The following is a 15,848-nucleotide window of genomic DNA, read 5'->3' as shown; positions in this document are numbered from 1 at the left end:
TTACGTTACACTGACTTCCCTCTGTCTTAACGCCTTTATACACGAAAAGGTACTGAGGCAAGTGGAGGGAAGGATAAGTATTTAGCTATGTTAATATCTTACTTTAGCCTAATTATGACAATTTTCTTATCTGTCATGTTATAAATGTAATTTTATCATTATAAGAGTGTGTCTGTGCTCCACACCAAATAACAATTTAAAAATAAATAGAATCTCTCTCTCTCTCTCTCTCTCTCTCTCTCTCTCTCTCTCTCTCACACACACACACACACACACACACACACACACACACACACACACACACACACACACACACACACACACGCACATACACACACACAAGGAAACAAATATACATACCTCCGCTGCAGGCAACCACATCGGGGCTCTGGTCGTCGTGGTGTTGGTGGAGGTGCAGGTGCCTGTGCTCCGTGTACCGCTCACTGCCAGTCTCCATGGGCACCCCACCTACCTCCTTGGGGATCTCTTCTTCATTCTTGCTGCTTCTCACACTGAGCTGGTGCCTCTCGAAATCATGAGGTTGGTGCTTTTTAGACTTCGCTTGTCGGTGTCTTTTGTCGTCCTCCCCGTTTCCTTCTCCCAGTTCTTGGCGTCGCCTCGCATCAGCACTGCACTGCACCTGCACGCAAAACAAACATCAAACGTGGTCATTAAGATTTTTTCACTTTAGCCACCACTTTAAACCTGTCGACAGCTAATGTTACTCTTTAATATGAGTAAATCTTAAATACTATCATTAAGAGAGAGAGAGAGAGAGAGAGAGAGAGAGAGAGAGAGAGAGAGAGAGAGAGAGAGAGAGAGAGAGAGAGAGAGAGAGAGAGAGAGAGAGAGAGAACCACTACAACTACCATTGCGACTACCACCACCACCACTACCACTACTACCCCTACCACCATCACCACTAATACTGTTGCTGTTCTGGTTATTGGATTTGTTATTTCCATACTACTGATGACAAAGTGGAAGTCTTGTAAATCGAGGCCGCGAGACTTGTGGATCAATATGCATTAGGAAAGTTGGGGAGTGAAGTAAACGCCAAAATTTCAGAGAGAGAGAGAGAGAGAGAGAGAGAGAGAGAGTGTGTGTGTGTGTGTTGTTTCACGGATTTAAGACAGTTTGTGGAGGGGAGTTGATGAGCTGAATTACATTTGCGTCAGTCTAGCTCAGAAGCGGCGTGTGATTTTGACACCTGCCTTTGAATCTGTGTGTACCTGATAAATGGAGCGATCGAGTAATACATGTACTGATTGCAGAGATTTTTTTTCCTCGTGCATCAAAGTAAAATAGTAAAGATTATCCTGCAAATACGAGTAAGAAATGAGAGATACATGCAGATATAAGATATAACGACAGTTGATATAGCTATAGATAGTTAATATTATCAGTAAGGCTCAGCTTGTAACAGACGAAAGCTCAGGGACCGAATTTGCCAATCTCAAAATGATAGAAGCCTGCAACTACACAAAATGATAAAGAAAAATTAACAATAAATAAGAGAAGTCCAAATCTCTCTCTCTCTCTCTCTCTCTCGTACATTTGGTATTTCTTTTGGTGTGTGTAACTTCTATACACATTAACTGACAAGCTGTCCGTTAGTCTGTCCGTGTGTGTCTATAAATGTGTGTGTGTGTGTGTGTGTGTGTGTGTGTGTGTGTGTGTGTGTGTGTGTGTGTGTGTGTGTGTGTGTGTGTGTGTGTGTTCAATGATGCCAGTAAAGGTTGGATTCTTTGGGTACGTGTTTCAGAGCGATCAATAATCAAGACCGTATGTTCTTGTCTAACTGAGCGTAGTGCATTTGCAGGCAGATACTTAAGTCATACACATAAAATATCACTTCACCAAAGCATCAAGTTATAACTGGGTGATTTAGGAAGAATATAACAGGAACTGCGCGTCACATACCTCATTGGAAATAATGATCTATAATCTTTTCCTAGGTGAAAAAAACTAATGGCTACAATGTTGCCAACTGCGTTCAATTATCATAACAAAGTACTACGGCCTTTGTCTTTCCGACCAATCAAGGAGTTGTATAAAAAAAGATGATGCTTGGGGTGGTGTTGTGGTGGTGGTAATGTCAGCGTTATCATTGCAATGGGATTGGTAAGTTTGCAGTTTATCTGACTTTGCTGCTTCTACTGCTACTACCACCACCACCACTACTACTACTACTACTACTACTACTACTACTACTACTACTACTACTAATAATAATAATAATAATAATAATAATAATAATAATAATAATAATAATAATAATAATAATAACAACAACAAAAATAACAATAATGCCACTACTACTATTATCATACCACAACGACCACCACCACCATCACCACTACTATTACTACTACTACTACTACTACTACTACTACTACTACTACTACTACAACTACTACTACTACAATTTTGATACAGAAATAGCACAAGAAGGTCACTCAGCGAAATTGTGGCACCGTGATCGTCCTGTTGGTGAAAAAAAAAAAACTCAACTAAAGGCAGAATGATCCTAAAATTGCTTCTATTTGCTTTGATAAGAAGAGAAAAGACCAAAAGGTTGACTTCTAACTGACTGACCTGACCATGCAGATGATCCTAAAGGAGTATTGATAACGAGATGCTTACCTTTATGACGATGATGATGATGATGGCGATGAGCACAACGATGAGCAGGATGCCGCCCAGGATGCCTAGTAGAGGCTTCATGCCATCACCTGGAGGGTCCTGGATCACTCCCGAGGCTGTGCAGTGTAACGCGTTTGTGTATGCGTTATATATCACGAAAATTTTGGTACTTTATTACTCATGCACTCATTTGACCTCTTCAACACTGAGGCACATTTTTACCTTGAAATATTTGTATGATTGGACCATTTTATTGACATTAGGAAGGGTCCATAGAGATCAGAAGGTTAAAGGCCACATTCTTCACTATTCTAATCCTCCACATAAGTTTCTGAAGCTGTATAAAATCATATAATAAGCAAAATGAATATGGAAACGCGTCATGGTACTATAGAGGTTAAGGACATACTGTTTATCACCGCCCCTTCGTTAGCTTTTGAATGCCTTGGTTAGGATATCTAGCTACTTGCTGTCCTGTCTGGTCACTGCATAATGTCAGTATCGAAGGTGCCTTATTGATTAAAAATAATGCAAACCTAGAGACTTATACCTTACAGCTTACTACTCTATGACACGTGACATTTCCCATTCAGTGACAGTCAGGAGAGGCAAAGAAATGACACCCAGCGGCATTATTCCTTTTTTTTTCATCTCTTATTCAATTTAGGAAGATACTTAAAAGAGATGATTGCATGAGCTGAACCACACTCGTCTATGTATTATTTTTCAAGGAAGAACAATCCCTCTCCATGTAATTGACGTCCTTCAATTTTCACGTGCAATTATAAAAAAAATCTCATATATTTTGTCTTCAGTCATCCGTGATAATTACCGTCATTGCCGCTATTACTAAGCCGCGTCTCTAGCTGCTTCACCGGTAGCTTGTGAGTGATGGCCACCAGGCGAGTGATGCTGCTACGTCCTTTAGAATTCCCTGCGTACACTATCAGCTGGAACTCAGACTCGTTATCCAGGCCCGTGACCATGAACCTGAGAGGATGGAACGCCGGCAAAGGGAACGTTGTACAGTCAACATGAAACGGCAGGAAAACATGGAAGTTGTAAAAGGGATGTTTGTTGTTTCGAAATATCACACTTCTATTCTTCTATTTTTTTTTATATTTTCTTAATTTGTGTATTATATTTTTCTTATCGCTGCTGTTATAATGAATTAAATACAACATTCACATGTATCTTGGTCTGAATCAGTACGAAAAGCATAAATAGTGGGAACTGATGGAATTAATCAAAAGTCTTATACAAATAAACTTATGTTAGTAAAGGTGAGAATCAATGCTCGTATCTATGTAGGTTTCTATAGAAGTACCTACGTATAACATATAAGGTAACAGTGCAGGGTTTCACTTACCGAGGGTGGTTGTTAGTGATGTTGGCTTTGAGAGAGTGAGGACTGGTGCCATACACCTCCATGGCGAACGTTTGGTTGAGGCCGCCATCAAACCCCGGCATACAAGCCACCGTCAGGCTGCTCGCTGACACGTTGTACAGCGAACAGTTGGTTGGCGCTTCAGGCTTGGCTAGGACATCAAAAGGCGTACACAATGTGAACATGTGGCGATATAACATACTTATCCTTTTTTAAATATAAGTATGAAATGAATGATATGATTTTGACGTGATGCATCACAACAATATATTTGGGAATATATAGTCTTTATCATGAGTTTTGGTACCACTATATATTCTTTAAAGGTATTTCGTATGATAAAATTAAATGAACAATAATGATAAATTCGTGGACCAGTTCTTCACATCCCGTCTAAAGTCAGATTGATGGCATTGTGGAATTCCTTCATGACTGGGTAACGCTGAATGTTTAGTTCAAAATTTACAAGTTTAAGGAAATATAATTGTGTGTGTGTGTGTGTGTTCTCCATGAAAAACAGAGTACATAAATTTTTCACATGTTGTTTTGTAAATCCATCGGTTTTCAATTGAACTGCCAAGCTTCTCACATTGTAGATACGTAGAGATCGTCGTGGATGTTAGCGTATGAAGCTGAAATTTACATCAATGACACGGCTATGTAGTATGCTTACAAAGAACAATCTGCAGTTTGCTTTTACTCGTATGGCAATTGTAATATTTCAAATGCAACTCTTGAATCATCACTGGTTGATGTGCTTGCGCCAACAGGATACTATTGTGGCGGAGGTATTGATTGACCTCTAATACAACATTTCTGCTATATATCGTCGACAGTTTATTCAATACACTCAGTGAGGCGTTGTAGTATATGCCCGGAAGGTAATAGTACTTGATTCAAATATATGAAGCAATAGTTACTGCACAGCACATTTCGTCACCCACACATACCACTTACAGGCACACACACACGCACACACACACACACACACACACACACACACACACACACACACACACACACACACACACACACACACACAGACACACACACAACACTCTTTCACATATCCAATTCTCACTCCCGTAATTCACCCAGCCACACTCGTATACAGTTTTAATGCCGCGATCCACCACACACACACACACACACACACACACACACACACACACACACACACACACACACACAACAACAACAAAAAGTATGCAACACGTCCATATATTCACCCAAACCTGAGGCAAAATAGTTTTCACCAATATTCCACCACACTAAAAATACAATGGACATTCTTAAGTTTGAGCAGCGAAGTCCTAACCCGACGCATGATGACGCTGGCGTACGGCTGGCTTCTCCTGGACTTACCTGCAGCAAGTGGAGGGTTAGTGCCCTTATGCCGCACTCCGAATGTGACTGGAAGAGAGAGAGAGAGAGAGAGAGAGAGAGAGAGAGAGAGAGAGAGAGAGAGAGAGAGAGAGAGAGAGAGAGAGAGAGAGAGAGAGAGAGAGAGAGAGAGAGAGAGAGAGAGAGAGAGAGAGAGACGAAGGCAAGATGCAAGTACAGAAGAAGAGTAATCGAAGAAGACAGGAGACAAAGAGACTGACTTCTGTTTAATATGTGTCAATGCGAGGGAAGAACCACTCCCAGGCCTGCCTAGAGAGGGAGATACTCACTGGCAGGTATGATGTGAAACACGCAGGGGTCCTTTTGCCTTCCGACCATGTTCTCCGCGGCACAGAGGAGCGTCCCGTACTCGAGGTCTGAAGTGGGCGTGAAGATAACGACACTACGACCTCCCAAACCCACTGTGAATCTCTCCTGCGGCACCTCGAGGCTTTCCACAGTGTTGTTGAAGGTCCAATAGAAACGCGTCACCTGCACCACACCAGCCATCACCAACAATGCTATCTTGTCTGTCACACTAATACAGTTCAGTTCTATTTAACATTTTGAACAACTTTCCATCACTACTTACCTGCGGCACGGCGTCCACCTGGCACGTCACATGGGCGTCCTCCAGCTTGGACACGCCGTACACGCTCACCTGGCCAGGGCGGCAGAGAGGAGCGTCTGGGAACAAGCCAAAATTTTATATTTAGTACAAAACCCAGGGTACTTTTATTTCTTCCATGTTCTAATATCGTGATTATTGGAACATTATATACACTAACCCCTTCAGTACTGGGACACATTTTTTATCTTAAGATTTGTTTATCAAGAAAGAACATGAAAACGCGTCATTGTACTGAAAGAATTAACAAAGATCACAATGACAGTCAACATCAGAGCACAGGTGATAAGGCTGGGATCACTTACACTGCACCGCTAATATTACAGGTGGGGATGTGGAATCGCCCTCTACGTTGCTTGCTTGGCAGGTGTAACGGCCCGCGTGGTTTCTTGTTACCTCCTGCACCACCAGACTCCTATTGGTGAGCAAGATCCCATTCTCTCGCTCCTGCCGCACTATCACACCCTGCATGCGCGGAATACAGTTACACCTTCAGTATGCTGGAGTAATCTAGTGGGTGTTTTCATAGATTAACGCGATGGTACACTCGTATCTACAGCAGCCGGGCATACACCATGGCTTATTTAGTTAAGTCAAAGTCAACTGCACCATATACATTTTCAGATTTTCATGCATATATGTACTTTAATCCCATGTTGTGTGTGTGTGTGTGTGTGTGTGTGTGTGTGTGTGTGTGTGTGTGTGTGTGTGTGTGTGTGTGTGTGTGTGTGTGTGTGTGTGTGTGTGTGTGTGTGTGTGTGTGTGTGTGTGTGTGTGTGTGTGTGTGTGTTTTAAAGGAAACCATACAGTTCACGGAATCTAAAAAGCAAAAAAAAAATAAATAAATAAATAAATAAAAAAAGTAAGTTACAAAGGACAAAAAGACCAGCATACTTTGTCAGCATTGCCAATAACTCCCCACAAATAGTACAAAGACGAATAAAATCACTTGAAACTAAGTATAAAGTAAAACGTGTGTTGAAATAGCGATGGGACGACAACACAGGAGATGGATGCTGACCTACCGACGCCTGTGGGATACCATGTACATCAAATGGAGGAGCAGATAGCAAAGGATCAGGTTGAAAAGTTTAAAGGCAGGACGTGTCGGAGATTGGCGATGTATCTTAACACACGGAAAAGGTCATGGGTAAGGAGTCTCTGTTCACCAGTGGACGTATGATATAAAGTGGTGGTGGTGATGGTGGTGATGTGGTGATGGGGTGGTAATGCTAGTGACAGAGATGATGAAGATGGTGATAATGGTGGTTGTGGTGATGGTAACTGGAATTCTGACGAAGATATAATCAAAATACCTTTACTATTCCTGAGATACTAAGGTTTTGCCGAAACATACAACATAATTTTTTCTTTTCCAGTTTCAGGAAAACATGGACATCCTTCAAATTACCTCTACTGAATAACATAGGAGGCATCAATGGTCTTTAATATCGCAAGGTATAAGGAATTCAGATCCTCAAGTCGAGACCAGGAAAGAAATCACAACCGTAATACGGAAACCACAGCCAACATTATAAAAAATTCAAATGATTCCTTGTTCACAGCAGAGTTTTCAGGAAATCACTAAATTGTCATGTTTTCTTTCGAATTACGTAATTTCAGGATTCTAGTACACCAAATTTGTATCATTACGTTTCCTGGTTTCATGAACTTACTATTGAAACATTTCGTAGACAGAACAAGACTCCACAACGTACTCAAAACTTTGCGCTGGAGTCAATCAAAGCTATATAAAAAAAGTCACTGGTCCAACAGTATCCAATGCAGGAGAACGAGATACTAGAGGGAAAAAGATAGAAGTTGGTTTAATGCACCGGAGACTGATAAAGGAACCGTGACATCTCCATTAGTTTGGATCCTTAGATGGCACAGTTCACATTCGCTTCTTAATTATTGCTGGGTGCTTTGAAATAATGCAGTGAAAGGAGCAAGAGATGCAGAGACCATTTTCGTGATCATAAGCAAGTGAGAGACAAAGCAAAACGCATCCAGGCCTGACTTACTGCTTCTCTCCAACGTCTCTTCACGTCCACTCTTCATAACATATTTATGTTCATATGTAAAGTTGGAAGAATTCACATCGCTTCAACAGTTTTCAAAAAAACAAAAACAAAAAATGATTATTTCTAAGGAAAATTAATTTGAGTCTCAACCAGATGCAGGAAAAGACGTGGTATTCAATACTTACATTATGTTTCCAGACAACTTTGTACGCCCGTGGATTGGCTTTAACGTGGCACTCGAAGTACACATCGTCTCCCTCTCTGATGTTCTGTGGATTGAGCGACGCACCGAGCATCGCCTCCGCTGTTGGGGTGTCTGGGGACACATAGAAATCTACCTAAACGAAGTGAGGAACAAAGCCGCAGAAGGGGAAGGATAAGTTTAGTAGACAAGGAGCTACAACTGTGACTAGGAATACTGGAATGGAAGACAGGAATGCGAGTTTGAGTACGCTCTCCTGAAAATATATCATACGTTTTAATTTGTAACATAAAATACGAATGAAACAATAACCAGATTTCCATATCAAATTCTGAAGTTAAATGCAAAAAATTAAAAGAAAAATTTGAAGTAAACCGTGATGTCACTGAGATACGGATAATGACTTTAACTCTTTCTAGGATCTATGCTAAGTTAAATCAGTGAACCAACAGTTGCGTAATAGGATTACTTAAATAAAAGAATGAAAGAAATTACTGGAGGTTGTTGATATTTAAAAAGTTCCATGGATACAAAAGGGAGAAAGAAAAGGAAACATAAGGAACACGACAGAGGTGTGAAGTATGTATAGTAGCCAAGCAGAACACACTCACAGTACACGCTTAGCTTCCACGTATCCTCTATAACTGCCGTGGGGAGATTGCGATTCTCCGCTCTGCACGCTAGGAGACGCCCGTCATCCGAGGCGTTAGGGGTAAGCCGGACCATAGAGGTGGACACGTTCCCGCCGTGCGAAGTCTACCAGGAAGCCAAGGAAGATTTGATGTGCTAACATAATTATTCAATTACGTCTGTTATAGAAGATGAACTGCTTAGATGGAAAGCTTTTGACTCCACCCTGAAGGTAAAAACTCATTTCTTTCTCACTTACAGTATCGTCTGTGGCAGATATTCTCGCGGAGCCCCACCACCAAGTAAGGACGGCAGGAGGGCGAGACCCACGAGAGGAACACAACACTTCATAGGCACGGCCAGCGGACAGTGGCTCCCGGATGTGATGTATCGTCACGTCCAGCGGTCGAACTGTGTGAGTAGATCATTCAACCTCAGTCAGTACCAGGACGCGATACCTTATGGTCATGCTGCTGTAGTGTGGGTTAACATCTTTCTTTCAAGAACAGTCTACAGAGTGTAGTGATAATGCTGTTGTAATCAGTTTTAGCAAGTTACAATAAAACATCCAGCTACATCCATGTAGAGGCATTCTACTGTAATATCCCCTTAATAAAAATAAATACATAAGACTCAATAACTATAGACGCTTCCAAAGTACTCCCCGTGGAGTGAGGATCAAGAAGTCTCTCACTTACGTTTTGGAAGACAGCCTTCAAGGGACGTGATTTACAGAGCGTGAAATGACAGATTAGATCCTGATCTCGACTGGTAATTTTTTGGCTGCCGCAAGCCAATTTATCCATCACCTACTACTTTCCTTGCTCTCTCTCTCTCTCTCTCTCTCTCTCTCTCTCTCTCTCTCTCTCTCTCTCTCTCTCTCCAATTCAGAAAAGAGAATCTTGTACGATGCATAGAATAATGAAAAATGTGTCCCATCAATTAATTATCTTCCTTCAGATCACTGGGATCCAACACAGGTCCAGTTAATCTTCTTTAAATCTATCTATTTACTAATGTATTATCATTATTTTCCAAAGCAGTTTTCTACCGAGATATAGCCTGGCGTGTGTATGAAGGACATCCACAGAGAAAAAGGAAACAGTATTGCTATGATGTACTAACGGTTCATGTCTATGGTGGCGGTGAGGGAGAGCGGCTGTGACACCTGGTTGTTGGCAGCCTGGCAGGTGAGTTGTGCTCGCAGCATGGACCTCGTCACCCCGCGGATAGTGAGGTCGTTGCGCGTCAAGTCACCTTCACGACTCTCCACGACGTCATCTATCACCTTGTTATCCATGAGCCACACAACAGACGGTGCAGGACGACCTGAGAGAGAGAGAGAGAGAGAGAGAGAGAGAGAGAGAGAGAGAGAGAGAGAGAGAGAGAGAGAGATTTAGTACACTTTACATACTGGCAAACACACACACACACACACACACACACACACACACACACACACACACACACACATCACTCACCCCCATGAGTAACACAGGACAGGTGGAGGTCGTCTGCCTCATTGATGGGACCCACGTAAGTGCGGACCTCTGCGCCACTCTCCTCGATCAGCACCAGCCTGCGCGGAGGCACTGCCAAGACGGCGAGAATAAAGAACATCATTAATGGATTGTTCTCTCACACCAAGAAACATCACACTAAAAAAATTATCTCCATACTAAGTCAATGAAATATCGTGTGATGCATTGCACTATTGCACACTATACGATGAAATATGAAATGAAACTGTAACTCACCAACCACAGTGAGATTAATGCGGGTATTTCTCGTGGGCTCCCTTTGGAAGTCCACTCGACATTTATAGAGGCCCGCGTCGGCTTCTGTCAGGCCTTGAAGCAGTAGGTGTGGGGATGAGCCGGCGTTGAAGAAGGCTCTGGACCCTAGAAGATCTGCGTCCCACCAGTGCTTCGGCTGTCCCCTTAAGAGTTCCCGCACATCGTAACTGCAGACACCAAACAATGCATATCTCACTCAAGTGCTTTGCAATATACTGCTGCTGCTGCTATGAGAACGACTAAAAAATGCTAGATAGTGACAAAACAATAATAATGTATGAACACATGTTAGTACATGTACATAAAGAAAAGGAATGAAAGGTTTGCTACATAGATGGAGAATATAGGATACCTTGCTGTTATTATTGTGTAGGCATTTGCTTTAAAAAGGTGCTTAATACCAAGTGTGCGCAACTCTTCTTTCTTCAGAAGCACTTAATGATCGAGACGTATATAGTTATACTTAATGCATACAATTATATCAATCATCTCATACAAAAAATTCTAAAACATTGACTTGCAGGGGTTTCCGTTATATCGCTTCCTTAAGTGATGTCATAACATTTAACCACTTTTTTTTTCCACTTATCCTTTAGAGGCTACTACCTGACTGACCATTGATTTTACCCAGCGCCCCACTGACTGACTAGAGCTCAACATCCGAAGCTTTTCAAACACGACAAGCAGTAATATGGCACTGCATGACGTCCTTGCGCCTATCCCAGCCTCCACATCACCACCATTACTTCGCAATCACTCCTTAGCCTACCAGGAAACTGCCCAGCCGTCCAGCAATCCGAAATAACACGATTTGTAGTTCATGGTCTCATGTCTCAATCAATCATATTGTCAAACGTTACATACAAATGTTTTTTATGAGTTGCAGCGACATAAAGGAACTGTACTATTAACAATAATATTTAAACTACGGTATACCACACTTCGGATCTTTTCACACACACACACACACACACACACACACACACACACACACACACACACACACACACACACACACACACACACACACACAAATACATATGTGCGCACACATGCACACCCTATAACAAATTGAGTTCACTTACGTTTTACAAATTAAAAACAAAAACAAATAAATAAAAAGTAATACAAAATGGACTGTCATAAAAGAATAAATGGATTATTTATTCAGGCCAATCCGAACATACATGAAACCAAAAACGTAAAAACATATTATGTGCGACACACACACACACACACACACACACACACACACACACACACACACACACACACACACACACACACACACACAAAGTGTTGTCTTAAATAATTTCACTTTCACTTGAATACAACTCCACAAAATAACACTGATGGTGTGTATCATGGACGCTCCTACAGTATTGGTACAATTCTGGTGAACCTTGTTGAGAATACAATAGTATGCATTTCTATCTGTATATTTTTCTCTCTATCAATGTACACAACAATTCAGAGTGCGCGCAAACATGCATATGTACATACATACACATATGTAAAGGAACTGATAGGAATACACACACTTGTATGATATCAACGGTAGCATTTGTCAATACTTCCATGAACTCCACACTGAACTAAGCCAAAATAAACCTCGGATGTCTTCAAACCTCAATATCAAAGCAGCTTCAGCTTAAAACTGTTGTGTGAGAATTCTAATAAAGAGGACGCCAGAAATCTTAAGAATCAGTTTAATTAATATCACATCACTAAATGCATACCCTAATCCTTGCAGACTTTCTTCTTTCTCTCACCTATATTCTGTGGAACTCTATAATGCAAGAATTTACCAGTATTCTCAATCATTCGTCCCTTTCGTTGATAAATTCTGGAACTCCCTATCAGCTTCTTTATTTCCACTGTTAACTACTTCAAGAGAGACGTTTCAAGACACTTATCCTGTAAGTTTTTACTATCGATGTCGACTCAGTTTGGGGCTAGCACCTCAGTGGCCATTTATTTCATTACAGTTTTACTGCCCTTTATCAGTGCTCTTCCTACATAAAAAAATAAAATAAATGAATAAATAAAAGTGAGTCAGAACCGTGCGCCATCCTCAAAGGCACGTTGTAACACGCACTGCCTGCGGGATGTGTTCCAGGAATGTGACAGTGAAGAGCAGAGGCGTTGCGTGTTACTATTATGTATGCATACAAACGGTCTCAAATAAATTAACGTTCCAGGCCTCCCAACTCGAGTAATTCCAATCAACAACTGAAGGCAGCACATGAACAGTAAGAGCACCAAACTGCCACGAAGAGAACTGTGAACAGACAACACCAGTACACTGCACATGTACATGTGCATCTAGAGAACCCTTACCTTTAGCAGATTTAATATAAAGCTTCACCACAGTGACTGACATCATCAGACAAATCCAGCCTTCATTATGCAGGATGTTGAGGCTATCATAAAAAAAAAAACTAATACAAGGACGAAGAAAAGTGCAGGTGAAAAAGTACAGCCGGAACTCCGCCTAGCTAATGCGATTGTACGCAGGCAATCTTTTTTTTTTTTTCATGAAACAGAAACCTGCACACATGAGAAGCAAAGTCGAATACTATTCACGACTGTTTCGCAAATGGATTTTAACCAGGATAAAACTACGCTAGAGCGACTAATTAACATTCCTTTTTAATTTCTGCATTGAATCTTTTCAGCCCAGTATTGAGAAAGAAGATGGCCACTCGATATATATTTACACAAAGAGAAAACACTCATAATTGCCTTACCTTTTTAAGTTATAAAATAAAGTAATGAATAAAGTAAGTAAAGTGGTACCATTAACCACGATGATCATAGTAATAGTAGTGTTACTAATAATACTAAAAATAATAATAATAATAATAATAATAATAATAATAATAATGATCATAATAATAATAATAATAATAATAATAATAATAATAATAATAACAATAATAATAACAATAATAATAATAATAATAATAAAAATAATAATAATAATAATAATAATAATAATAATAATGATAATAATAATAATAATAATAATAATAATAATAATAATAATAATAATAATAATAATAATGATAACAATAATAAGAATAAAATGAAATGATAATAATATTAACAATAAAATAATAATAATAATAATAGTAATAATGATAATCATACTAATAAAAATTATAATAATAATAATAATAATAATAATAATAATAATAATAATAATAATAATAATAATAATGTTGATAGTAACAGTAATAATAACATTAGTAATAATAATATATATATATATATATATATATATATATATATATATATATATATATATATATATATATATATATATATATATATATATATATATATATATATATATATATATATATATATATATATATACATATATACACACACACACACACACACACACACACACACACATATATATATATATATATATATATATATATATATATATATATATATATATATATATATATATATATATATATATATATATATATATATATATATATATATATATATATATATATATATATATATATATATATATATATATATATATATATATATATATATATATATATATATATATATATATATATATATATATATATATATATATATATATATATATATATATATATATATATATATATATATATATATATATATATATATATATATATATATATATATATATATATATATATATATATATATATATATATATATATATATATATATATATATATATATATATATATATATATATATATATATATATATATATATATATATATATATATATATATATATATATATATATATATATATATATATATATATATATATATATATATATATATATATATATATATATATATATATATATATATATATAATTCTTAATACCTTGCCAAATATCAACAAACTCTGTTGGAAATGGTTGTGCAACTTATCACAGCAAATTGCCGCATAACGCTGTTGTTTGGGTGAATGGCACAGGAGGAGTTATTTGCAGACTGTTGACGACTTTCAGAATGGATTAGATTGCGCTGTTCTTGTACCGATCCGCACTGGCTGTTATCGGCGCAGGGACGGTTATGGTGCCTCATTGCAGGCTGGAGGGCGGGAAGGGGAGAGGGTCATCTGGTGACGGAAAGTGACGAGGAAGACTCGGCACAGAAGCTTTCTCAACATTTCTACTCTAGTGTGGAGACCAATGGGAATTCTGATGTGTAAAAAGTCTTCTCCTGTATGACTGAGGACTTCTCTGTTGTGACAATGGAACTTCTCTTACAAATGTGATCGTTGTCGTCACTATCGCTGATGTATATCATAACATGACAACCAACGTAACTAAAAAAAGAGAAAGATGTTATCATTATGACCGCACTTTCTTAATGCAGTGTGAAGAGAACGTCATCAGCATCAGTAGCACTCAGTCATGAAGGAGAGTCGAAAGAACCTTAACCCCTTCAGTACTGGAACGCAATTTTTACCGTGAGTTTGTTGAAAAGATTAATGGCAAGTCTTCACTATTTCAAACCCCACATAGGTTTCTCAAACTGTATAAAATCACTAAATCGCAAGCAGAATGAATATGAAAACGCGTCATAGCACTGAAGGGTTTAAAGGCCGCCTGCATTAGTAGAAGAAAACTAAAACGGTCCTGTTATCGGAAGACTCAGATTTTCAACGATGCGGATAAAAGGAACCGAGAAAATCCTCAGACCAAGAGGCATATTCTAATTAAATTCGAGAGACGCTACTGGTTGAGATGATTTATTAATTTGTAAGAGTTTGTACAGGCTTAGTGGGAGGTCAGCGGACGCAGCGGAACACTAACTTTGGAGTAATGAGGAGGTCTGGCCACTTCATATTCCTGCATTGTATCTTGAGGGGAGGGAGCTGCAGGTGCTATAAATGTCAAGGGGAGGAAGGTTAAAGGGGTTGCCTCTCTCTGTGTGTGTGTGTGTGTGTGTGTGTGTGTGTGTGTGTGTGTGTGTGTGTGTGTGTGTGTGTGTGTGTGTGTGTGTGTGTGTGTGTGTCTTTTCTCTCTCTCTCTCTCTCTCTCTCTCTCTCTCTCTCTCTCTCTCTCTCTCTCTCTCTCTCTCTAACACTCTCCACATCCGCTCACACCATT

The 15,848-nt window shown here is 39.0% G+C and overlaps 1 protein-coding gene across 1 annotated transcript in view; it reads right to left on the bottom strand.

The window, feature by feature from the left end:
* The window catches only part of LOC123504218 (nephrin-like), a 61,776-nt gene that overhangs the window by 1,072 nt on the left and 44,856 nt on the right, over positions 1-15,848 (bottom strand). Inside the window, exons 4-16 of the mRNA XM_045254570.1 lie at positions 10,658-10,863; positions 10,382-10,492; positions 10,026-10,229; positions 9,160-9,311; positions 8,882-9,026; positions 8,254-8,384; positions 6,350-6,509; positions 6,009-6,103; positions 5,707-5,908; positions 4,016-4,184; positions 3,479-3,636; positions 2,647-2,762; positions 361-640 (exon numbers count right to left, since the gene is read on the bottom strand). Of these exons, the coding sequence (XP_045110505.1) occupies positions 361-640; positions 2,647-2,762; positions 3,479-3,636; positions 4,016-4,184; positions 5,707-5,908; positions 6,009-6,103; positions 6,350-6,509; positions 8,254-8,384; positions 8,882-9,026; positions 9,160-9,311; positions 10,026-10,229; positions 10,382-10,492; positions 10,658-10,863 (2,129 nt within the window). The remainder of the gene's footprint in view (positions 1-360; positions 641-2,646; positions 2,763-3,478; positions 3,637-4,015; positions 4,185-5,706; positions 5,909-6,008; positions 6,104-6,349; positions 6,510-8,253; positions 8,385-8,881; positions 9,027-9,159; positions 9,312-10,025; positions 10,230-10,381; positions 10,493-10,657; positions 10,864-15,848) is intronic.

This window comes from Portunus trituberculatus, chromosome 15 (genome assembly GCF_017591435.1).
Source record: "Portunus trituberculatus isolate SZX2019 chromosome 15, ASM1759143v1, whole genome shotgun sequence".
Lineage (NCBI taxonomy): Eukaryota > Metazoa > Arthropoda > Malacostraca > Decapoda > Portunidae > Portunus > Portunus trituberculatus.
The sequence above is the reverse complement of the archived record's forward strand: the minus strand, read 5'-3'. Positions and strand labels throughout refer to the sequence as shown.